This window comes from Hemiscyllium ocellatum, chromosome 33 (genome assembly GCF_020745735.1).
Source record: "Hemiscyllium ocellatum isolate sHemOce1 chromosome 33, sHemOce1.pat.X.cur, whole genome shotgun sequence".
In the NCBI taxonomy this organism is placed as follows: domain Eukaryota; kingdom Metazoa; phylum Chordata; class Chondrichthyes; order Orectolobiformes; family Hemiscylliidae; genus Hemiscyllium; species Hemiscyllium ocellatum.
The window spans coordinates 5,722,833-5,749,710 of record NC_083433.1 but is presented as its reverse complement, the minus strand read 5'-3'; the positions used below and the strand labels follow the sequence as shown (position 1 = coordinate 5,749,710).

Genomic DNA, 26,878 nt, shown 5'->3' with positions numbered 1-26,878 from the left:
CAATGGGCTGTTGAAAGTTGGGAAGGATAAGAGTCTGGAAGTTAGAGAGATCAGGTGGAGTGACATCATGCAAGGATTGGAATATAAGAATGAAAGCTTAAGTTGAGACATTTCTTAACCAGGTGCCAATGTAGGTCATGTGAGCATGGGGCGATGGGCATATGGGACTTAATGCAAATTAGGTCATGAATAATTCATCTAGGTTAAATGATGTCTTGCAGCAGAGGGAGCGTTAACTGTATCTCCAGCATCATTCCCACCCCTCTCCTAAACTGATTATTTACCTAGTTGCAGTCTATGTGGTCTTGCTAAATGCTGAATGGCTATTGTAATGACTAAATTTCAAAATAACTAAGAATTTTCTGTCAGATGAAAATCATGTTAAAATGCTTCTAATTATTCAGCAATCTCCAGTGATTTTGGACAAATGGAGTTTTGCGTTAAAGCAAGAATGGAAGATGGGGATAATTGAAACTCGGTATTCAGAAGTAATTCAGCCTCTATTTTAAGCTTTATGTTCTGACCTTATCTCTCAACTTCCTTTAGCCCTTCTAGTATCTACAGCCCAAATAACTCCCTATTTCAATGTCCCGTGTGGTAGCTGCTCTGTCCTGTTCATGGTGGAAGTGCGTGGCCTCCATTAGGTGAAAACATATAACTACAGCATGGCATGTTTACATAGGTGAGAACTGTTAGAATTGCAGAGACAGGTATTCATAATGCTATTGATAAAAATTAACCGAAATTTCCTGCAGAGGTAATATTTAATTTGTTATTATTGATCAATTAGATCAAGTGACTTTATTCATTTAAAAATCAAGAAATTGATTTCCAGAAATCTAGTCGACACATCCATTATTGTTAATAAATAGTTATTCCCACTTTTTGTTTGAGGTAGGGGACCTATGCAATCAATCAAGACGCTTGTGAAAGGTTCCTCAAATGCTGGAATAGGTATTTAAGGTACAGGTTTTATTGCTGCCTGTGATGATCCTATTAGCTGACATGTGACATGTCTGGCAAAATTCAACTACATCCTTGCGTAGTCCAGGCCAGTAAAAATGTCTTTGTATTTTAGCCTGTGTTTTCCTCACCCCTAAATGACCTCCAAGTGATAGCTCATGCGCCACTCGCAACACCTCCTTTCTATACCCTACTGGCAAAGTAATTTGATGAACCTCTGGCCATTTCTCATCTGCTTGAATGTGTGAGGGTCTCCATTTCCTTATTACAACATCATTTGTTAGGTAATAACACACAGGGATATATTCACTCTCCTCTTCTGTATAGGCCTTTTGATACAAATGTTTTAAGTACTCATCTTCCTGTTGTAACTCAATCGGCTTAGCAGAGCTAAAGATACTTGCATGTTTACCTATTTGCTCCTGCTCTGTCCCACTTATCTGATCAAAAAAGTCTCAGATAAGGCTATATTAGCTTCCTTTTCTGTGTCTTTTGATCTCTCCTGCTTCAACTTGTGCCTCTGTGATCTTGTGATCACGTGATCACACAATCTGGATACATTTCTGGAAAACCATCCTTCATTTCTTCAGTTGCCCATGTCTCCACTGGCTTTTCAACTAGAGTAGTGAATAGCTATATCATTTGCAAGGACAAATTGTATTCCTGGAGCTGAAAGGATGTCCAGTATACCTAACACAAATTCTCCACTCTTCTCTGGACTCTCTAGCCTTGCTTTACATAATTGAGCACTTTTTGTCTCACCATGAATTCCTGTTACCAGTACCTTCTCTGGCAATAGTTCCTCAGGAGTACATACCTCCTCATCCTTCAGCATTACAGACTGAGAGGATTCTGTGTCCCTAAATATTGTAATCTCTTTACTTGCTACTCCTGGCCTATGTGAATAAGCTTTACCCGTGCATGTATGTTTTTTAAAAATACCTGGCACATCCTCCTTAATCAATCTCTGATCATCTCGTACACTCTGAGGCAGTTGTCTAATTTCCCTTGTGCTTTTTGCTACCAATCCAACAAAACTCCCAGGCTTGCCCAGTTTTCCTACATCTGGCTTTCTCCTGGCCCACCAACGATGTGATTTTGTGTGACCCACTTTATTACAATGAAAACACTGGAGCTTTAAATTTCTTTGTCCCCCTCAAGGCTTTCTTTTATATCCAGTGGTAAGTTATCTTTATGGCCTTTGCTGAGATCTACCTTTCCACATGAGGATTTCTCTTTGCCCCAGTTTCTATCCCTCATGGACTGATATTGATTCTGGAAGCCGAACCACATTTTATGGACCAGCTCATAATCGTCAGCCACTTCAGTTGCTAACCTTGCCATTTTAACTCTGCTCTTCCACATGAATTTGCACTACTTCCTAGCAAAGGTTACCCTCAGCCTTTATCTCCAGCCTTTTAAGCTGGCTTTCCTTTTTAAGTGTCAGTTTCTGAAGTTCAAACGCTCTCTGTTTTTCTCTCTCTTCTGCTTTTAACTGTAACCCAAACTGTTTCATTTCTGCTGCCCTTTCCTTATCTCTCGCTTCTAACCCAATCTGCTTCATTTGCAATTGAATTCTTGTCATCACTATAGATTCTGATGGTTTCTCGGCAAGTTTAAATGCTGAGCTCCTGCTGTAATTATCTCTCTTTTCCTCACAGAAGCAGGCAGGTCCAATTCCAGCTTCTCTGCTAATTCCTGCAGCGTGGTCTTATTCACCTTTTGAAAAACTTCCAAAGTCACTGCATCCACATCCAGAAAACTTTTGGCGACTGAAAGAGCCATTACTATCCCAAGCTTTCTCAGCCAACCAAACCAAAACCCAAACTAACACTGACCACCCACTGTTTAAAATCCTGCAAAGAGCCCCCAGTCTGTTATGGACTAGGCCAGACCACTCAAAACATTTTTAAGCAGGCAACCCAACCCATAACTTTGCAATTTGTTTCAGTAAATGTACAGTGAAAAATTACCTGGAGTAAGTTAGCCAGGTTGACTATCACATTTAAAACGGACAAAAATTTATTCACAAAATTACACAGTGAAACACAAAGAACAGAATAAAGGCCCCCACAGAACTTAGTCTATCCAACTAGGCTTAATTATGCTGTTCTGAATTTACACAACAGCCCCTTAAGGAAACCCCCTTGATAAACAGTAAAAATGGAACAAATGCTTCCAGGTTGAAGTTAGAAGGGCAGAAAGAGAGAGAGAGCCTGTTTCCACACAGCTGAACTCCTAACTAGGTCTGGGCTGAACTGCTCAGCTAGAGTGCTTCATTATACAGGTCACTTCTAAAACGTGACCACTTTGGCCTGAAGTCTCATCTGTTTATGTATAAACAAAAGGCCTCTCAACATCCTTTTTCATCTCTGTACCAAACTAGTCACCCCGGAGCCTGGAGTTGTTTATGACCCCTCTGAAAAAAGCCAAGGACACAATATCCTTGAGAAAAGGAACAGCTTTTAGAAAAAAAGAACCAGCTTTGTGATAATATTCCCCCCCAGTCTCCTGGCCAGCTCTCATCAAAGGGTCAAGAAATTTTCCAGCCTCCATATGTGGTCACAGTAGGAGTAATACAGTGACTCAATGGCTAACACTGCTACCTCACATCACCAGGGATGCAGATTCAATTCCAGCCTCGCGTGACTGTATGTATGGAGCTTGTACATTCTCCTCATGTTTGTGTAGGTTTCCACCGGGTGCTCCGGTTTCCTCCCACACTCCCAAGCTGTGCAGGTTAGGATGGATTGGCCAAGCTAATTTGCCCATTGTATTCAGGGATCCAATTCTTGGATATGTGAAGGAATCTATTTTCAATCACTAGGGCTTAGTTTAAAACTGGAGCCAGGTTTCTCAGTGATGAAATTAGGAAACAGTAGGACATGGAAAGATGGCAGAAACCATCTGCTGAATTGCTGTTGAAATCCTCATTCATGTTTTCACTCCCTCTAGTCTTTTTTATTCCAATATACCTCTGACTGTTCTCACATATTCTACACTTGTGTTCTTAAACTCATCTAAAATTCTACAGTTATGTTTTAACTCCCAGCAATTCTTGTTGACTCCTGGTCAAGCAACACTTGATTTTAAAATTAATTATCATCCTTATTTCTAAATCCCTCTAATACTTTCTCCGTCTTTCTAATTCTCTCCATCCACAAGCCTCCAAGATATTTGCCCTTCACAAGTCCCTTGTGAATCCTGAACTTTAATCGCATTGATTAGATTAATTACTTACAGTGTGGAAACAGGCCCTTCGGCCCAACAAGTCCACACCGACCCGCCGAAGCGCAACCCACCCATACCCCTACATTTACCTATCACTAGGGGCAATTTAGCATGGCCAATTCACCTCACCTGCACATCTTTGGACTGTGGGAGGAAACCGGAGGAAACCCACGCAGACACGGGGAGAACGTGCAAATTCCACACAGTCAGTCGCCTGAGGCGGGAATTGAACCCGGGTCTCTGGCGCTGTGAGGCAGCAGTGCTAACCACTGTGCCGCATTGGTGATTGGATTTTCAGTTGTCTGGGTCCTCAACTCTGGAATACACTCCTTAAACCTCTCCACCTCTCTAACTCACTATCCTCCTTTATGAAACTCATTTGATCCTCTCTCTTTGACCAAGACATTAGTCACTTGACCTAATATCTCCTTAAGAGGCGAGGTACTATACTTCCTTTTATAATGTTAAAAATCACACAACACCAGGTTATAGTCCAACAGGTTTATTTGGAAGCACTAGCTTTCGGAGTGCTGCTTCTTCATCAGATGGTTGTGAAGTATAAGATTGTGGGTCGCAGACTTTATAACAAAAGTTTACATTGTGATGTAACTTAAATTATAATGCTCATAAATGTTTCTTACAATTAAAAACATATATAAATACGTTGTTCTTCTTTCTATATTGCAGAGGTTTTGATGACTTTCAAAACTTGTATGAATTTCCTGAGAATATTGATTCTGGAAACATTTGCCGCTGGGGAGAATGTTTATTTAATATCTTTATATTTCCTTTAAGTATGAAAAGAGATTGGATAGACTGGGTTATTTTCATTGGAGCATGGAGACTGAGGTGGGGGCATGACTGAGGTATAGAAAATTATGAGGGGCATAGACAGGAAAGAGTAAATAAAACAAAGAACTGTGGATGCTGAAGATCTGAAAATTAAATCAAAACTTTCTAGAGAAACTCAGTAGGTCTGACAAAGTTTAAAATCACACAACACCAGGTTATAGTCCAACAAGTTTAATTGGAAGCACACAAGTTTTCGGAGCGCTGCTCCTTCATCAGGTGATTGTGGAGGACACAATTATAAGACACAGAATTTATAGCAAAAAATTTACAGTGTGATGTAACTGAAATTATACGTTGAAAAATACCTTGATTGTCTGTTGAGTCTTTCATCTGTTCAAATGCCATGATAGGTTTTGTGATTTACACATGAAAGAAGTGAAACTTTTTTTAAGAATGTTGCATTCTCAGTTTAACTATAACAATTGGTGTTAGCGAGACAATATGTTGAAGGTGTTAGCCCAGTGTGTTCTCTGTCTATGACCTGATGTTTAGATTGTTATCTCACTTTTTAGATTAGAATCAATCTAAACATCATGGCATAGACAGAGAACACACGGGGCTAACACCTTCAACATATTGTCTTGCTAACACCAATTGTTACAGTTAAACTGAGAACGCAACTTTTTAAAAAAAGGTTTTGTGATTTACACATGAAAGAAGTGAAACTATCATGGTATTCGAACAGATGAAAGACTCAACAGACAATCAAGGTATTTTTCAATGTATAATTTCAGTTACATCACACTGTAATTTTTTGCTATAAATGCTGTGCCTTACAATTGTGTCCTCCACAATCACCTGATGAAGGAGCGGCACTCCGAAAGCTAGTGTGCTTCCAATTAAACCTGTTGGACTATAACCTGGTGTTGTGTAATTTTTAACTTTGTACACCCCAGTCCAACACCGGCATTTCCAAATCACAGCAGGTCTGACAGCATCGATGGAAAGAGAGTCCAGAGACCCTTCTTCAGAATAGACACTTCTTCTGAACAAGAGTCACTGGATTCAAAACATTAGCACTGCTTTCTCTCCAATGATTCTGCCAGACCTGATGAGCTTTAGACAGGAAGGCACAAGGTGGAGGGATTAATTAACTATGGGGCATAGATTTAAGGTAAGGGACAGTAGGTTTAGAGGGGATATGAGGGGAAAAAAATCACTCAGAGGGTGGTGGGAACTTGGCAGAAACTCTAACACTTAAAAAATATTTCCATATCCAACCATCTGAGCGATGCAGAGTGATGCCAACTGTGTAAGTCAATTCCTGCACCTGCTGAGGTTATATGTTGGATTCTCCCTCTTTAGCTCTCTCCTCACCTAAGGCATGGCGACCCTCAGGTTAAATCACTGCCAGTTGTCTCTGTCTCTCTCTTTCTAATGAGAGCCAATGATCTTGCAGGCTTATGCCTACTTTCCTATTTGCACTTACGATGCCAAGGCATTCCAGGCTGTGAGCCAAGTGCTGGAAAATGGGATTTGAATAATTAGGTGGTTGTTTTTTAACTGGCGCAGACTCGATGTGCCAAAGGGCTTTTATCTGTTCTGAGACCTCTACGACTCTGTATTGGTGCCCTCTCCCATTGTAGGTCTTGCGAAGGACAATTCCGCAGCAGGAGGCAATACGTCAGTTAATTCAGTAACAATTATGCTGCCACTTAATCACTTGGTATTCTTTGCATTGTTTATAAATTGCCGTTTATCGCTGCACGTTTTCAAATCTGTGTGCGTTAGAGTTGTATTCTTCATCGACGGGGCTACTGCACTCGCAACTGCATTTAGTGGAAGGGGGGAATCATGTAGCAATGTTTGCAGGGCTGCGCATGCACGGGCGGTTGCCAGGGAGCGGCGGCGGCGGCGGCGGCGGTTGCTAGGGGACGCTGAGGTATCCCGGCGTGCCTCGGGAAAGAGAAGCCGGTGGGTCGGGGGTGGTCTGGCTTCACAAGATGGCGGCAACTGTGCAGCTTCTGTGCTTGGCAACTAGCAGTGGGGTCCCTCTGTACTGCAGAAGCAAGGGGGAGAGCAGGCAGGTAACCTCACTCATGCTACATTCTTTGCAGTGCATTGTCTTCCCTTTAAAAAAAAACAAAAAAAAACGTTATTTGTTTGCAATTTAAATAAAGACCATAAAGCATAAGAGATGGGAACAGGAGAAGGCCGTTTGGCCACTCCAGCTTACTCCACCTTTCAAATGGTTTTTTTCTCACATCCATTTTCCTGTATTTCCCCCCGAACTCTTGATTCCTTGTCTGATCGAGAATCTGTCTTAGTCTTAAGTTTCAACTTCACCTGAGGCATAGTGACCCTCAAAGTTAACCATCACATTTATCCCTGTCTTATGAGAGAGCAGCCTTATGGTCTGGTTGACAACTTTAGCCTTGGGATTTGGTTAGCTCAGTTGGCTGCATTCCTCTTGCCCGAAACGTCGATTCTGCTGCTCCTCGGATGCTGCCTGATCTGCTGTGCTTTTCCAGCAACACACTCTTGACGCAGTTGGCTGCATGGCTGGTTTGTGATGTCAACAGCATGGATTCAATTCCCACTAACCAGCTGAGGTTAGCACGAAGGACACTCCATCTCAACATCTCTCCCTCCCCTGAGATGTGGTGACCCTCCTGTTAAACTACCAGCTTTCTGAGAGGATGGTGACTTTATGCACTGCTCTCTGTTGCAAGGAATGCTGAAGACACGCAAAATAAAAACAAGGAACATTGATGTCTTTGCACTCAGGAACTATTTTATGCAATTTTCAACAACTGTGAAGATGCTACTGTCCTGAAGAAGGATGGAGGCAGGTGAAAATTTATTTTCGTTTCCTTCACTCATTTAATTAAAGGAGAGGGTGCAAAGAGAATACTGACTTGGTAATATGGTCTTGTTAGTGGTGTGCACACTTTCATTGCTGTATATGTCAAGCCTGACCAACCATTTGGTATTAATGGTGACTGGCTGCTCATTTTAATAGATGAAATTGGGGACAATAATTAAATGTTAGGCCAATTGTTTTGAGCAGCATGCTGGCAAAACCAATATTTTTTCCCTCATTGCCCTAAGAAAGGTGGTGGTGAGCCCCCTTCATGCAGGGCATGTTCCTGGTTTTGAGGGAGCCCTCAGGGTTTTGATGCAAGATTAACCAATTATATCCCCAAGTGGTAATAACAAGGAACTTGCAAGAATTGATGTTTCCATCTGTATCTTCTGCTCATGTCCTTCTCGATAGTGAAGGTATTTATTTTAATCAGTCAATGGATGGGGTGTCACTGGCTGGGCCAGTCTTTATTGCCTGAGAAGATGGTAGTCAGCTGCTTTCTTGAACTGTTGCAGTCCATATGGTATAGGAACACGTATAGTGCTGTTCGGAAGGGAGTTCCTAGATCTTGCCTCAGTGCCCCTGAAGGACAGGTGATAAAATTCGAAGTCCGAATGGAGAGTGACTTGGAGGGAAACTGTAGCTGGTGATGGTCCCAAGCATCTACTGCCCTTGTCCTTCTTGATGACAGCGATCATGGGTTTGGAAGGTGCTGTCTAAGAAGCCTTGGTGAATTTCTGCAGTGCATCTTATAGACAGTATAATCTTTCGCCATGGTGTACAAGAGTGAGAGTGAATATTTAAGTGACTTGGTTGCTAATCAAGTGAGCTGATGAAGGGGTCGACTCTCTAAGGCACCTGGATGGATACATGAATAAGAAGAGTTTAGAAGGATGTGAGCCAAATGCTGGAAAATGGGACTAGATTAATTTAGGATATCTGATATTGCATGGATGAGATGGCTAAAGGGTCTGATTCTGTGCTGTAAAGCTCTATGACTGACTGCCCAATGCTACTTCGTAGTTGGCAGCATGGGATGGCCATTGACATTAATCAATGCTGATCTGCATCTTAGATTCAGATCCATTAAGCCCTCCGAATTGCTTAATATCCTTGCCTAACAAAAATTGAACAACCTCAGTTTTTGACATTTTTGATTGAGTCCCACGACTCTTTTTGTTTTTAGGGCGAGAATTCCAGACTTCCACTATCTTGTTATTTATTTAAAAATGTATGTTCTCTTGGATATGGGTGTCATTGACTAGGCTGGCATTTATTACCCATCTCTAATTGCCCTGGAAAAAGTGGTAGCGAGCTGCCGTCTTGAACTCCTGTAGGCTACGTGGTGTAGAGACATCCACTGTGCTGTTGAGGTGGGAGTTCAAGTATTTTCACTCCAGTGGCCATGAAGGACAAGGGATAATGGTTCCAAAACAGTATAGTACATGTCTTAGAAGGGAACATGCAGATGATGATGTCCCCTTGTATCTGCTGTCTTGCCCTTCTAAGTGTAGAGATCACAGGTTTGGAAAATGCTGTCAATGGAGCCTTGGTTAGTTACTGCAGTGCGTATTGAGGAGGCACCTGTCTGTGTGAGGGAGTGAATGTTGAAGGTGGAAGATGGAGTACCAGTCAAGTAGGATACTTTGTCCTAGATGGTTTTGAGCCTCATGAGTGTTGATAGAACTGAAGTATTGCATACAAGTGGAGAGTATTCCATCAGATTCCTGACTTGCTCCATATAGATGATGGCTGGGCAGTGGTGGTGACGGGGTTCAGGCAGTGAGATCTTTGCTGCAGAGTTTGCATATAAACATTTAACAGCAAGAGTAAGTTCCTTGAATCTGCCCTACCATTTACTCAGATAACGCTCTCTCGACGACTACTCAATCCCGTCAATACCATAAATGACTTTTTAACCTGTCCCCTTGCTTATATAGAATCTTAGTCTTACCTTAGTCTTAAAAATATTCAAAGACCACTGCCTTGTGACTATTGTTAATAGCCTCAGACTTGCTGTAGTCGTGTGTTGTTGTTGGAAGAAGAGCTTCCTCATGTCACCTCCGACAGGCTGAGCTCTAATTTTGAGAGTGCACTTCCCAAGCTATCCCAGCAGAGAATATAGTTTATCTCTCGAGAAATGTTCTTTCCCTTTAAGGGAATAACCTTAGAGTAAGGAGTCACCTGTTTCAGACAGAGATGAGGAGGAATTTCTTTTGAGGATGGTGAATCTGGAATTCTTTACTGCACAGGGCTGTCTAGGCTGGGTCATTAAATATATTCAAGGCTGAGACAAGCAGACTTCTAATCATTAAGAAAAGGATTATGGGGGAGCAGAAATTGGAGTTAAGGATGATCAGATTTGCCATGATCTCAGTAAATGGTAGAGAATAGGCTGAATGACCAACTTCTACTCTGACATCATGTGGTCTTATCAATTCCATCAAACCTTTCAGTGATTTTAAACACTAGGGTCAGATTGGTAGGAAAAGCTTAAAGGCCTGAATGGATTTTCTATATTTCAGTAAGTCTCTTTTATTTTTCAGCTTCCTTTCTCAGTAATCGGCTCTCTCAATGGAGTTCATATGTTTGGGAGTAACCAGGATATTTTTCTTACCAGCACCTCTACTGACAACACCAAGGTCTGCTGGAGAGTTTTCCACGACAGGTAAGGCAGAACAAAGGTCCAGGTTTTGTTCTATGAGACACACAAATGCAATGAAAGGCTACATTTAAAATGAATTTAAAACAAAAGCTGATGACCAATTTCCTCTTAATTATGTTCACTGACCTGTTCAGACATGTTCCAATTCACCTTCTGGGCAGGTGGGATTTGAGACAAGTCTTCTGACCCAGAGGTAGGGACATGTACCACAAGACCACACAAATTTCCTCATAAACCTTTCATAATGTGAAAGGAGCTGCTCTGTAGCCCAGAATAATAGGACAAGAGAAGGTTGAGAGCAGATGTGTTGGACGTTTTCCAAATCATGAAGGTTCTGGATGGTGTAAATGGGGAGAGACCATTCCCATTGAAAGAAAGAGAGATTTAAAGTGAATTGTGGAAAAAAAGCATTGTGGCATTGGGGGGGAAGTGCAGCGAGTGGTTAAGATCTGGAATGTGATGGAGGCAGATGCAATCATGGCTTTCAAAAGAGAATTGAGCAATTATCAGATATGAAAATTTGCTGGACAACATGAAAATTGGTGTTTGTCGACGGTTGCTTGAGCAGAGAGCTGATACACACGCGCACGCGCACACACACACACACACACACACACACACAAAATGGGCCAATTGGCCTCATTGTGTGCTGTAAACATCCTTTGGTTCCAATTACATTCTTTACATTTTTCCTGTTGTGTTCCCTGGACACTTTTTGATGGGTGTAAAGAAAAGGTTCTGAAGATGCATTATTAGACCTGAAACACTAACTCTGCTTTCTCTCCACAGATGCTGTCAGACCTGTTGTGTTCTTACAGCAATTTCTGATTCTGTTTCTGGTTTTCAGTCTTTGGGTTTATTTGTTTAGAAAAGGAAATGTTTCCTGCTACAGGACCCCATCTTAAAAAGTCCAACCCATCCATTAAAGGGATGTGAAGCCTCCAGTCCAGCGACGAGATTTTCCTGTTTACCCCTTTGTGCCTCATTGAAACAATTTACAGTCAAATTTAGCCATCAGCTGTTATAGGTTTTCTTGTTCCTTGGATATGCTTGAGAAGTGCTTTCTAATACCAATAAAGCAATTTGCATCTATGTAGTACCTTCATTTTAAAAATTTAATTGAACAGATGTGGGCATCGCTGACTGGGCCAACGTTTATTGTCCATCTCAAATTGCCCTTGAGAGGATGGTGGTGAGCTGCCACCTTGAACCACTCCAGTTCGTGTAGTGTCGGGACACCCACAGCTCTGTTGTAGGAGGGAATTATCATAGAATCCCTACAGTGTGGAAAGAGCTCATTCATCGCATTGAGCTCACACAGACACTCTGAAGAGCATCCAACACAGCCCCAGCACCATACCTTATCCCCCTAACCCTACATATTACCATGGCCAATCTACCTAACCTACAAATGTTTGGACTGTGGGAGGAAGCAGGAGCAACTGGCCAAAAACCCTATAGACATGGGGAGAATGCGCAAACTCCTTATGGACAGTAGCCCACTGGTATTGAACCTGGGTCCACTGACATTGTGCCACTTTGGTTGCTGAGTGTCAACTCAGTCCACTGTCTCCACCTCGATGACAAATTCATCTTGAATAGAGCACAAGCTGTCTGCTCTTCGTAACCCAGTGCTGCATAGCCGACAAAGCTAAATTGCCCCACAGTGTCCAGGGGTGTGCAAGCTAGGTGGGTTAGCCATGGTAAATGTGGGGTTCTGGGGATAAGGTAAGGGGGGGAGCTGGGTCTGGGTGGAATGCTCTTCAGAGGGTGAGTGCAGACTTGATGGGCTAATGGCCTCTACCTACCTATCACTATTCAGTGATATTTTCCCAGAGCTGGCATTACCAGCCACTAGCCAGTGATTTCCTAATGTGAAATATGTAGCTGTCAGTTGAGCTCAAAGAGTTGATGACCCAAAAATAGCTCACTGACATTCATGGCATTGGCATACAGGGTGAAGATTGGAAACTCGGATAAAGCACTGAAGAGCAGATGGCCTGTGGTCTTCAGGAGGCAAGGGAAGAACAATGACATTTAAAAGAATATAGAAAATGATTTTAAAATGAATACATATTTTGGTTTGCGTAACGCTCAGTGTCTGTGCTCGAGAGACAGGTTAGCCAACCCTCCAGAAATAGCTGCGCAATAGATGTGCCAGACATATCGTCCATATTGTGCTAACAGCTTGTTTCCATGGTTACGCAGCATCACACTCATCGCCATGGCCTCTGAGGAAGATGCAAGTGACCTTTACCTTAGCCGCCTGTTGGACAATGTCTTCAGTGCTATGGTGAGTCCACAGGGCAACGCCTTATTTGGATTGGCAGAGTTTTAAAAAAAAACACCTACATTGACTGTGATGGACAACAGGGGTCGAGAAAAGACCCTCTGATCAGTTCGACGTCTCAGATGCCTGTGTCCTGCTGTCCAGCTTTTTATTACGGTCAATGATACTATCACTGATGCCTAAGAGAGGTCAGTGCAGCAAATGGGGGGAACTGCAGGCATGGCACTGTTATTGCTGTCCTTATCAATATGTGGCTCAATCTGCAGTGCTGTCACTTCAAAATCAGAGTGTTGTGGCTTCAAGAGCTGCACCACTGGAGATATCAGCACAAAGTTCCTGGCTGAGTACTGAGAGGCCTCCTGCGTTGTCTGGGATAGTTCCAGATGAAACCTTAACCCTGTAGGCCTTCTAGAGTACTTGTAAATACTGACGTTAATTTGAAGAAAGACAGAGGGAATTTGGCCAATATTTATCCTTCAATCAGTCCCCAGAAAGGGGATATATCCAGTTTATTTTGCATTGTTGTTCATGGGAGCTTGCTATGTGCAAGTTGGCTGTCATGTTCCAACAGTGGCCACCCTTAAAAATTGCCGCATTGGTTGTAAAGCATTCTGGAACATGCCGAGGTTATGAAAGGTGCTGGGTCTTTGTTCCAAATTTGGGACAAAGGCAGCCTGCTGGCAATCACCTGCAACTTCTTTGATGCCAATAACAGATGTTGGACATGGAGGGTGGTCTGATCCATGCCACTAACAATGCTCACACATAAAAGGTCAAATCTGAACTGAAAATAACATTTGACGTACGGGCTGCTCAGCATGAGGTGTGGGTGACTGCTGTGATTGTCGCATAAGAACTGTATTTCTGAGCCCAGTTCTTCCTTTGATGTTTAGAATTTCTCATGCTCGTGTTCGGAACCCTCCATGGCTACACGCCTCCCAATCTCTGTAGCCTAGTTCAGCTTCACAATGTGGAGGCACAGCGTAATGCAGCTGGTAAAAAGCAAAATGTTGCAAAAACTGTAAGTCTGATTGCCATTTTGGAGAAGATTTGTAGATCAGGTTGTAAGTTTTCTCACTGGGCATGAGAGCAAATCTCCCAGCTCAGCGAGCAAACTTACAACCTGAGTGTAAATCTGAAAATAAATCAAAAAATACCTGAAATATTCAACTGTTGAAGCAGTATCTTCAGAGAACAGAACAAAATGGAAAGCTTTGGATCAAAATCCCTGCACAGAAGGGTTCTACTTATAGGTCATTGATCTTGAACATTAACTCCTCTACAAAGATGCTTTCAGACCAGCTGAGCATTTGGAACATTTTCTGGTTTTCTTCTAATCTAAATGGTTGCTTGGCAGAACAGAATCCAAGTGTTGCTGAGAAAACAACTTGCACTCGTCAGGACAGTTGCAAGAATACCAAATCAAGAAGGAACAAGAATTCATGCTGCATGACAGGGAGGTGCTGATTGGGTTTGGCAAGTGGACTCAGGTAGAGATGTTATGATGTGCCAGAGAATCATTAGTTGCCAAGTTTTAGTGTAAACTATCCAGAAATTGGCAGTGAACCCCTCCTCCTGCAGAATGTTTTAGGCAACATGGTGGCACAATTGGTGGCCTCACAGCACCACGTACTGAGGTTTGATTCCACCCTCAGGCGACTGTCTATTTGGGTTTGCATGGTCTCCCCCTGTCTGCATCAGTTTCCTCCTGTAGTCCAAAGATGAGGAGGTTAAGTGGATAGGCCATGCGAAAAAAAATTGCCCTGTAGTGTCCAGGGGTGTGCGGGTTAGGTGGGGTTAGCCACGATGGAAAAAGTCCATGTTGGGTACGGGGATGGGGTGGGGTGTGTTGGTTGCTCTGGGTGGGATGTTCTTTTGGGGTGGGGGGATTGGTGCAGACTCGATGGGCCAAATGGCCCGTTTCTGCACTGTAGGAATTCTGTGAATATGTGATTCTATTTATTGTTACCTTGGTGAAGGTGATGATGAGCTGTCAATTTAAATCCATATGTGCTGTTCAAGAGGAAATTAGACCATAATCATAATTAGTAAGAGCAAAAGCAAGCCGTTCAGGCAACTAAGTCTGCGTCTGCATTCAGTAAAATCATGGCTGATCTGATCATTCACAATTCCATCTCTTGCCTTTTCCCTCGATTCCCTTACTGAATAAAAACCTGCTTACCTCATCCTTGCATCGTTCTGCAATTTTGACCTAACATACTGAAGGAACGGCAATATATTTCCAAATCAAGATCATGTTTGACTTGGAGGGTAACTTGCAGGTAGTGGTGCTCCCTTTCACTTGCTGGCCTTGTTCTAGATAATTGAGGTTGCCAGGTTGCAATATATCTTTCAGTTGGCACTCTGCTGCTGTATGTTTAGTGGCGGAGGGAAGAATGTATGTTAAAGTGGTGAAGGTGCTGCCAATCAAGCAGGCAGCTTTGTCCTGTATGGTGCCAAGCTTCTTGAGAATTATTGGAGCAGCACCCTTCCAGGCAAGTGGTGAGTATTTCACCACATTCCTGACATATGCCTGTAAATGGTAGACAGGCTTTGGGGAATCAAAGGACGAGTAATTTGCTATTCTACAGTCTCAGCTGTATTTATACAGAGAATTCCTGTCAGACCGGAATCTGTTATTGGCTTTTGTAGAACTTAACCTTTTGCTTCTGATTTTGGAAGGTGCTGGTGATTGGTTTGGATGATCTGGTGAACCTTAAAAACGTGGAGCGAATGAAGCGGGAACTGCGGGTGAGTGAGACTGTGGAATGATGTTGTTTGGTTTTTAACCAGACTTCCAGGTGGTGGGTACGAAGCCTACTTTGGAGACCTGACTGCAAAATGCAGACTGACATTTCTGGTAAACTATATATCCATAATGCCATCCTGAGTGGATGTAGAAGATCCTATGGCACTCTTTCAAGGCAGAGCAAGAGATTCTGCCTGATGTCCTAACAAACGATTGCCCCTCAGCCAGTCTTGCTGAACTAGTCATTTATCACATTGTTGCTTATGCGTTGACCAAGATTCCAGCTCCTGATCATAATCCTTGAGTCGCTCTCACCGAGAAGGAGGATGACTAACGGTATATCAAGAGCATGAGAGAGATTTTCTAATCAACTTGCTCAGACATATTATGAGACACCATTGGAGCTTTTGGGAGTTGAGTCCCATCAGAGGTAGACACACTACCACTCCTCCACAGGAACCCACCAACAGTACGTGATTCTCAGTTGCCAGCTGGAGGTGTAATAGGCCGCGTAGTTCTGACAGTCCAGTCAGATCACTGTAATACAATGTCTGGGTAAATTGAAGGAAGCTAATTGGTCTGTCAGGAAGAGTACCTGAAGGGAGTGTAGTTTAAACTTAATACTTCTGATACTTGATTCCTGTGATGTTTAGTTATATGTCATTGGTATCTTGCTCCTGTTGGTGATAACTATTTTGGTTAGGTTCCTTTTGTTATGCATCTGAGCTGAGAATTCTCTTGCTGTTTTCCTAGGCCTGCTACAAGCTGATTGACAGTTTCCTGGCTGCCTCAGATTGGATGGGGGATCTGACCCAGTGCGTGGATTGTGTGGTGTCTCCACACACTGACATACTGCAGGTCAGTGATGATAGGAGAGTCTGACAGACCATGCTTGTTCGTTTCATGAAGGACAAAACGGCAGGGGATGGGGAATCACCTTGATGATTCTGATTGAAAAGGTCATACATAATTCAAATTTCTAACATATTATTTACACAGGCTTTCTTAAAGCACTTTTTAAGAAGTGAGTATAGGTGGAAGCACAGATGAAACTCATTTAAAACAAAAACATGGCATTTGTCCAAATACATTTTTTACCCATTCCTAATCACCTTTGAACTCACTAGCTTGCTATGCCATTTGAGAAAGCAGTTGAGTCATCCCAATTATTGGGGGGCTGGAGTCACATGTAGATCTGTTCAGGTAAGGATGACAGATGTCCTTCCCTAAAGGACATTACTGAAGCAGATGGGTTTTTATGACAATTGATAGTTTCACGGTTATGATCACTGAGATTAATGTTTAGTTCCAGATTTTACATATTAAATGCAAATTCCACCAGCTGCCCCTGCTGGGATTTGAACCCATGTATCCAGATGATCCATGTCTGATTGTCTGGGTTGCTGACCCACTGATGTTATCACTATGCCACTGTATCCCCATGACGTGGAGAGTGGACCTTGATTGACTGCTCTTTGTGGCTTATTGCTATCCTTAATCACTCCCAGCTCAGCTACTGCAGGAGTTAAATGCAGAATAAAGCTCTATGTGCGCTGTCTAAATGGCAGGACTCTAGGAACCTCTGGAACAGAGGGATCTTGGGATGCTTGATCACAGATCCCTGAAGGTAGCAAGGCAGGTTAATAGAGTAGTTAAAAAGTCATATGGGATGTCTTTATCAGTGGAATAGATTATAAGAGCAGGGAGGTCATGTTGGAGCTGTACAGAACTTTGGGCAGGTCATAGCTGGAGAACTGTGTGGTGTTCTAGTCTGTGCACTATACGAAGGATGTGATTGCACAGGAGATGGTGTAATGGAGATTCACTAGGAGGAAGGGTCACTGGACCTGAAATAGGCGAAAGTGGGTACTGCAGATGCTGGAGATCAGAGCCAAGATTGGAGTGGTGCTGGAAAAGCACAGCAGGTCATGCAGCATCTGAGGAGCAAGAAATGCTTTTGCCCAAAATGTCGATTTTCTTGCTCCTTGGATGCTGCCTGACCTGCTGTGCTTTTCCAGCACCACTCTAATCTAGACAATGGACCTGAAATGTTAACTCTGACTTCTTTCCACCTGCTAAAGTTTTCCAGCAATTTCTGTTTTTGTTTCAGATTTCCAGCATCTGCAGTGCATTTGTTTTTTTTTTCACCAGGATGTTGCCTGGGAAGGAGAATTTCAGCTATAAAGAGAGGCTGGATTAGCTTGGGTGGTCTTCTTTGGAGTAGAGAAGGTGGAGGAGGGACCCTTTTGAGATGTATAAGATTATGACAGGCACGAATAGAGTGAATAGAAAGCAGCTGCTCCCCTTAGTTGAATGGTCATTAACAAGAGGTGAAGTTTTAAAGTGGTAGGCAGAAGGTTTAGAGGGGACATGGCGAAAATCTTTTTCACTCAGGTGGTGTTGGGGGTCTGGAATGCACCGCAATAAATGCTGGCCCAGTCAGTAGTGTCAACATTGAAAAACAACTGCTCGGGCAGAGTGAAATGAGGAGTAAATACTTCCCTCTAAACTGAAGCCATCAAGCAATGTCCTTTAACTGCAGGTTGAGAAGAATATTCCTTAATGTGCCATTCCTTGTCTGGGTGAAATGGAAGTTAATGCTTAATGGGAGCAAGGGTGATGGAAGGTAAACCTGTCAGAAAACTGAGACCCAAGTTTCTATAGTTCCTTATAGTAATGTCTTCTGCTCAGTGTGACCTGAATTGCAATTTACCAGGTCTCCACAATGAAAAATGAAAAAGTACAGCCTGCACCCTCAGCTCAGCTACATCTTTGTGCTCTGGACCGTGGCATAGAGGTGGTCATTAATCCTTTTAGTGTTTCTCCAAACGCTGCATTGTTCTAAATATTAAAACAGTTCTTGCCTCTGATCTGCTTCAGGAGGCGTTGGATGTATTTGTTGCTGCTGCTGCCTCTGAGAGTAACTTTGGGTGCCTTATGGTCATGAACAAGGTCGTAGTGGCAACAGAGAAGTGGTGGCGGCTCGCAGCACAGGAGATCATGCTGTTGGCATGGCTGGTGGGATCCCTGGCACCCAGCACATCACGTGACTACCCCATCTACCTGCCTCACGGCAGCCCTACGGTAAGTACCCAACTGCGTGTTGGGTTGGTACTCTCTGCCCATGAAACTTTACTTCAGTTGTCCCAGCATTTTGTAACACTTTACTGTCAATGTGTACTATTGCAAATTGGTATGTCAACATTTCCCATTGCAATAAATAAAGTTAGGTTTTGACAACAGGCAGTGGAATTTGCTCAACATAGGAGCAAATTACAGCAGATGCTGGAATCTGTACCGAAAACAAACAGTGGTGGAGATCGCAGCAGCTCAGACAGTGTCTATGGAGAGATAGCAAGCTCTGATGAAGAGTCATCTAGACTTGAAACATTAGCTTGCTTGCTCTCCATGGCTGCTGCCTGACCCGCTGTGATAGAGTCATAGAGATGTACAGCATGGAAACAGACCCTTTGGTCCAACCCGTCCATGCAGACCAGTTATCCCAACCTAATCTAGTCCCACCTGCCAGCACCCGGCCGATATCCCTCCAAAACCTTCCTATTCATATACTCATCCAAATGCCTCTTAAATGTTGCAATTGTACCAGCCTCCACCACTTCCTCTGGCAGCTCATTCCATACATGTAACACCCTCTGCATGAAAAGGTTGCCCCTTACGTCCGTTGTATGTCTTTCCCCTCTCACCAAACCTATGCCCTCTCGTTTTGGACTCTCCCACTCCAGGGAAAAGACTTTGACTATTTATCCTATCCATGCCCCTCATAATTTTATAAACCTCTATAAGGTCAACCCTCAGCCTCTGACACTCCAGGGAAACAACCCAAGCCTGTTCAGCTCAAATCCTCCAACCCTAGCATCATCCTTGTAAATCTTTTCTGAACCTTTTCAAGTTTCACAACATCTTTCTAATAGGAAGGAGACCAGAATTACCATTTCCCCATGGTAGGCTTATGCGGAAAGTCAGGAGGCATGGGATAGAGGGAAATTTGGCCAATTGGATAGAAAACTGGCTAACCGGTCAAAGTCAGAGAGTGGTGGTAGATGGTAAATATTCAGCCCGGAGCCCAGTTACAAGTGGAGTTCCGCAGGGATCAGTTTTGGGTCCTCTGCTGTTTGTAATTTTTATTAATGACTTGGATGAGAGAGTCGAAGGGTGGGTCAGTAAATTTGCAGATGATACGAAGATTGGTGGAGTTGTGGACAGTGAGGAGGGCTGTTGTCGGCTGCAAAGGGACTTAGATATGATGCAGAGCTGGACTGAGGAGTGGCAGATGGAGTTCAACCCTGCCAAGTGTGAGGTTGTCCATTTTGGAAGAACAAATAAGAATGCAGAATACAGGGTTAACGGTAGGGTTCTTAGTCAGGTGGAGGAACAGAGGGATCTTGGGGTCTGTGTACATAGATCTTTGAAAGTTGCCACTCAGGTGGATAGAGCTTGTAAGAAGGCCGATGGTGTATTAGCGTTCATTAGCAGAGGGATTGAATTCAAGAGCCATGAAGTGATGTCGCAGCTGTACAGGACTTTGGTTAGGCCACATTTGGAGTACTGTGTGCAGTTCTGGTCGCCTCACTTTAGGAAAGATGTGGAAGCTTGGAGAGGGTGCAGAGAAGATTTACCAGGATGTTGCCTGGAATGGAGAATAGGTCGTACGAGGATAGGTTGAGAGTTCTCGGCCTTTTCTCGTTGGAACGGCGAAGGATGAGGGGTGACTTGATAGAGGTTTATAAGATGATCAGAGGAATATATAGAGTAGACAGTCAGAAACTTTTTCCCCGGGTACAACAGAGTGTTACTAGGGGACATAAATTTAAGGTGAAGGGTGGAAGGTATAGGGGAGATGTCAGGGGTGGGTTCTTTACCCAGAGAGTGGTGGGGGCATGGAATGCGCTGCCCGTGGGAGTGGTAGAGTCAGAATCATTGGCGACCTTTAAGCGGCAATTGGATAGGTACATGGATGGGTGCTTAATCTAGGATAGATGTTCGGCACAACATCGTGGGCCTAAGGGCCTGTTCTGTGCTGTATTGTTCTATGTTCTATGTAATTACATGCAATGCTCCAATAGCGGCCTCACCAATGTCCTGTACAGCTGCAGCATGATCTCCCAACTCCTGTACTCAACACTGACCAATAAGAGAAAGCATACCAAAGGCCTTCACTATCCTATCTACCTGTGACTTCACTTTCAAGGAGCTATGAACCTGTATTCCAAGATTTCTTTGTTCAGCAATACTTCCAAGGACCTTACCATTAAGTGTATAAATCCTGCTAAGATTTGCTTTCCCAAATTGCGCACCTCACATTTATCTGAATTAAACTCCATCTGCCACTTCTCAGCCCATTGGCCCATCTGATCAAGATCTTGTTATAATCTGAGGTAACCTTCTTCGCTGTCCACTAAACCTCCAATTTTGGTGTCATCTGCGAATTTACTAACTGTACCTCTTATGCTCGCATCCAAAGCATTTATGTAAATGACAAAAAATAGAGGACCCAGCACCGATCCTTGTGGCATTCCACTGGTCACAGGCCTCCAGTCTGAAAAACAACCCTCCACCACCACCCTCTGCCTTCTACCTTTGAGCCAATTCGGTATCCAAATGGCCAGTACTCCCTATATTCCATGAAATCTAACCTTGCTAATCAGTCTCCCGTGGGGAACCTTGTCGAATGCCTTACTGATGTCAATAAAGATTACATCTACCACTCTGCCACCATCAATCCTCTTTGTTACTTCTTCAAAAAAACTCAATCAAGTTTGTGAGACATGATTTCCCATGCACAAAGCCATGTTGACTATCCCTAATCAGTCCTTGCCTTTCCAAATACATGTACATCCTGTCCCTCAGGATTCCTTCCAACAATCTGCCCACCACCTACATCAGGCTCACTGGTCTATAGTTCCCTGGCTTGTCCTTACTACCCTTCTTAAAGAGTGGCACCACGTTAGCCAACCTCCAGTTTTCCAGCACCTCACCTGTGACTATCAATGATACAAATATCTCAGTAAGAGGTCCAGCAATCACTTCTCTAGCTTCCCACAAAGTTCTAGGGTACACCTGATCAGGTCCTGGGGATTCGTCCACTTTTATGCGTTTCAAGACATCCAGCACTTCCTCCTCTGTAATATAGACATTTTGCAAGATGTCACCATCTATTTCCCTACAGTCTATATCCTTTTCCACAGTAAATACTGATGCAAAATACTCAGTATCTCCCCCATTTTCTGCAGCTCCACACAAAGGCCGCCTTGCTGATCTTTGACGGGCCCTATTCTCTCCCTAGTTACTCTTTTGTCCTTAACTCTATTTGTCAAAGCTGTTTCATGTCCTTTTTTTGCACTCCTGATTTCCCTCTTAAGTATACTCCTACTTCCTTTATACTCTTCTAAGGATTCACTTGATCTATCCTGTCTATACCTCACATATGCTTCCTTCTTTTTCTTAACCAAACCCTCAATTTCTTTAGTCATCCAGCATTCCCTATCCTGTACCTACCACCCTAACAGGAATATACTTTCTCTGAATTCTCGTTATCTCATTTCTGAAGGCTTCCCATTTTCCAGCCATCCCTTTACCTGTGAACATCTACCTCCAATCAGCTTTTGAAAGTTCTTGCTCCCCTGGGGATTTATTCACCTTTATGCGTTTCAAGACATCCAACACTTCCTTCTCTGTAATATGGACATTTTGCAGGATGTCACCATCTATTTCATAACTTCCTATATCTTCCATATCCTTTTCCACAGTAAATACTGATGCAAAATACTTGTTCAGTATCTCCCCCATTTCCTGCAGCTCCACACAAAGGCCGCCATGCTGATCTTTGACGGGCCCTATTCTCTCCCTAGTTACTCTGTGTCTTTAATGCATTTGTAAAAACCCCTTGGATTCTCCTTAACTCTGTTTGTCAAAGCTGTTTCATGTCCTTTTTTTGCACTCCTGATTTCCCTCTTAAGTATACTCCTACTTCCTTTATACTCTTCTAAGGATTCACTTGATCTATCCTGTCTATACCTCACATATGCTGCCTTCTTTTTCTTAACCAAACCCTCAATTTCTTTTGTCATCCAGCATTCCCTATACCTACCAGCCTTTCCTTTCACCCTGACAGGAATATACTTTCTCTGAATACTTGTCATCTCATTTCTGAAGGCTTCCCATTTTTCAGCCGTTCCTTTACCTGCAAACATCTGTCCCCACTCTGCTTTTGAAAGTTCTTGCCTAATAGAGTCAAAATTGGCCTTTCTCCAATTTAGAACTTCAACTTTTAAATCTGATCTATCCTTTTCCATCACTATTTTAAAACGAATAGAATTATGGTTGCTGTCCCCAAAGTGCTCCCCCACTGACACCTCGGTCACCTACCCTGCCTTATTTCCCAAGAGTAGGTAAAGTTTTGCATCTTCTCTTGTAGGTATATCCACATACTGAATCAGAAAATTTTCTTGTACACACTTAAGAAATTCCTCTCCATTTAAACCCTTAACACTGTGGCAGTCCCAGTCTATGTTCAGAAAGTTAAAATCCCTACCATAACCACCCTATTATTCTTACAGATAGCTGAGATCTCCTTACAAGTTTGTTTCTCAATTTCCCTCTGACTATTGTGGTGTCTATAATACAATCCCAATAAGGTGATCATCCCTTTTTTATTTCTCAGTTCCACACAAATAACTTCCCTGGATGTATTTCCAGGAATATCCTCCCTCAGCACAGCTGTAATGCTATCCCTTATCAAAAATGCCAACCACCCTCCTCTCTTTCCTCCCTTTCTATCCTTCCTGTAGCATTTGTATCCTGGAACATTAAGCTGCAAGTCCTGCCCATCCCTGAGCCATGTTTCTGTAATTGCTATGATATCCCAGTCCCATGTTCCTAACCATGCCCTGAGTTCATCTGCCTTCCCTGTTAGGCTCCTTGCATTGAAATAAATGCAGTTTAATTTATTAGTCGTACCTTGTCCCTGCCTGCCCTGACTGTTTGACTCATTTCTGTTCTCAACTGTACCCATCTCAGATTGATCTCTTTCCTCACTATCTCCCTGGCTCCCCCCCACCTTACTAGTTTAAATCTTCCTAAGCAGTTCTAGCAAATCTTCCTGCCAGTATATTAGTCCCCTTCCAATTTAGGTGCAAACCGTCCTTCTTGTACAGGTTACTTCCACCCCAAAAGAGATTCCAATGGTCCAAAAATGTTATTCCACACACCAGCTCCTCAGCCATGCATTCATCTGCTCTATCCTCCTATTCCTGCTCTCACTAGCTCGTAGCACTGGGAGTAATCCAGATATTACTATCCTTGAGGATCTCCTTTTTAAATTCCTGCCTAACTCTCTGTAATCTCCCTTCAGAATCTCAACTTTTTCCCTACCTATATCGTTGGTTCCAGTCTGAACAGTGACCTCTTGCTGGCCCCTCTCCCCCGTGAGAACATTCTGCATCCTCTCTGAGACATCCTTGGTTCTGGCACCAGGGAAGTGATTGATTTTTCGCTGCTGGCCACAGGAATGTCTGTCTGTACCTCAGACTAGAGAGTCCCCTAACACAATTGATCTCTTGGAAACTGATGTACCCCTCATTGCATTCGAGCCAACCTCAATACCAGAAACTTGGCTGTTTGTGCTACGTTCCCCTGCGAATCCATCACCCCCTACATTTTCCAAAACAGCATACTTGTTTGAAATGGGTACAGGCCACAAAGGCTCCTGCTCTAGCTGCCTACCTCTCTTACCTTTCCTGAAGTTAACCCATCAATGTGACTGTATCAGAGACACTCTCCACTTCCTATAACTGCCATCCATCACATACTGTTGTTGTTGCAAATTTCTCATTGCTTCCAACTGTCTCTCCAACCAAATCATTCGATCTGATAAGATTCGCAACCAACAGCATTTATGGCAGATATAATCCACAGTAACCCTTAAACTCTCTTTAAACTCCCACATCTGACAAGAAGCACATATCACTGTACTAAAGACCATTTTTGCTCCTTCACAATCTACAGACCCAGAAAATAACACCGTCTTATTCCTCTACAAACACTGCCCCAAGTTAAATAATCTCCAGCACTTTTTGTTTTTGGAGGAATTTGCTCAACTCTGTGACAAGTTTAAATGGAAAACTACTTAGCGCTATGTACAATTTGTTAAACCTTTTATAATTTTATAATTCCTATATCATATTTCAGCCAGCATCTTTTACCATAAAGGATGCTCTTTCTGTATGGGATGACATTGGATTTGACAATCCTGCATTGCAAAATGTTTTTTTTTCATCCTTTCACAGGATGCAGGTTTCACTGGCTAGTCTGGCATTTATTTCCTGTCACTGGATGCCCTCCAGAAAGGGGTAGTGAGCCACTTTCTTGAACCATTGTATCTATGTGGTGCGAGTGCATGATGGGTACACGTATAGTGATGTTAAAGAACAAGTTCTAGGATTTTGAGCCAGCCATTCTGAAGGAGCAGCCATTATTTTCCAATTCAGGACAGTGTGCACTTGGATGGGAGTTGGAGACGGTGATATTTCCAGGAAATCTATTGTCATATGCCATCCCCACGTGGAAGACTAACAGGCTGACAGTACTCAGGACCATGAGGAACAGGCCTTGTCAGTGTCACCCACAAATTAACTTAAAAAGTAAAATACATTTTCAGTTTGCTGTGAGGAATCATTTGATAGCAACGGGCATCCAGAGACTAGCTAAGCTTGTATGATCAGTTGTGGTTTGCCTCCTTTTGCCCCTTGGCTGAGATCACCTCAGTTGGCATAAATTAAGACGAGCTTCTACTTGTTAACATTCGTTTATTCTTTCAAAAAGTTTGCAGTTTTCATGAGGAGCTTTTGTTTTTGTTCTGTTTCGCAGGGGATTGAATCACTGTCTGTTTGCACTACCAACTTTTCAGCAATGAAAACCTGTCTGGGTTGCCTCCGTTTTCAATGTTATAAAATCTCTATTAAAGGAGGAGATGCCTTGCAAGATAGGGTTTATATGGTATATTTATAATCAATTGTTCACATGTGCCTCTGGAGCAGGTGGGGCTTGAACCTCCTGTCTTAGAGCCAGTGACACTACCATTCCAAAGCTCCCCTTCAATTGCTTTATAAGATGATACAATTGTGGTTAATCTTTTGACATTGTGCTTTAGTTTTTCTGATGTTCTATCACAAAGGTGTTATCATTTGTTGCCGTCCAGGTCTGTACTAATCACCATCCCACCAGCATTTCACCTCGATGGGTATCCTTCAGAGGACAGCCTCAGTGGTAGACGCATCTGTCATGAAGCCGAAATGTCTTTCTCAAACAACTATCTGACCTCACAAGACAGGGCACTAGGAGCTGATTGAATAGAATAGGCCTGACCAGTCTAGAACTTGGAAAACTGAGAGATGAATCTCTTTGAAGTCTATAGAATTCTGTGAGAATGTAACAAAGGTAATGCTTTGTTGTTTGGAGATTCTAGAATGAGGAATGAAAAGGGCCTGACCATTGCAAACTGGGATGAGGATAAAGCTTTCATTCTAAGGGTTTTTAACTTTGAAATTCTCTACCCCAGAGAGCTGTTCAAGTTCAGTGATTGAATGCATTCAAGACTGAGATGGAAAGAGTTTTGATCATTGAGGGAGAAGGTGGGGAGTGGAGCTGAAGCCACATGTTAGCCGTGATCTTATTGAATGGGCAAGCAGGCTGAAGGGGCTGCATGGACTACATCTGCTCCCATTTATGTTCCTGTGTTTGTACTACTTGTTTAGATACTGAAACTAATTATAGAACCTCTCTCACCATATTGTCAGTATAGGTCTTCCCTTTGATTTAGTTCAGATAAAAATAGTTGCCAAAGAGCCAACAGAATACCACAAGTACTGGAAATCTGAAACAAAACAAAATGCAAACAGCTGGTAGTATTCATCAGGGCGGGTAATGTCTGTTGAAAAGTTGTTAACCTGAGCCTTTAATTTCCCTCTCCACTGGGGACAGGTGTGTGCTTTCATTAATTTTGTGTTTTTCTACGAATTTTCTGTTTGCTACTTTGCTTTGTTAGTCAGTGATGGTCACTGGTATTATTGAGCTGGTGTTTCCAGAGGTCAGAATGATGCAGTTAAAACATACACAGCCACACACACAGACCTCACCTTCATCTCTCTTATTCCAGGTACCCCACAGGCTATTGACCTTTCAGTTGGTCCCTGGAGTAGAGGTGTGCCTGCTGTGTGGACCAACCCCAACCTTGCAGCAAGTTCAGACTGAGGTGAGTTAGCTTTGCTTCCCATCTTTTGCATTAATGCTGTTCATGTGTCAACT

At 43.0% G+C, this 26,878-nt stretch overlaps 1 protein-coding gene across 1 annotated transcript in view; it reads left to right on the top strand.

Moving 5' to 3' along the window:
- Window positions 1–6,965: 6,965 nt before the first annotated feature.
- Window positions 6,966–26,878, top strand: part of fuz (fuzzy planar cell polarity protein) — a 37,397-nt gene continuing 17,484 nt past the window's right edge. Inside the window, exons 1-7 of the mRNA XM_060849260.1 lie at window positions 6,966–7,073; window positions 10,399–10,520; window positions 12,726–12,810; window positions 15,490–15,558; window positions 16,310–16,414; window positions 18,437–18,640; window positions 26,730–26,825. Of these exons, the coding sequence (XP_060705243.1) occupies window positions 6,990–7,073; window positions 10,399–10,520; window positions 12,726–12,810; window positions 15,490–15,558; window positions 16,310–16,414; window positions 18,437–18,640; window positions 26,730–26,825 (765 nt within the window). The 5' untranslated portion in view covers window positions 6,966–6,989. The remainder of the gene's footprint in view (window positions 7,074–10,398; window positions 10,521–12,725; window positions 12,811–15,489; window positions 15,559–16,309; window positions 16,415–18,436; window positions 18,641–26,729; window positions 26,826–26,878) is intronic.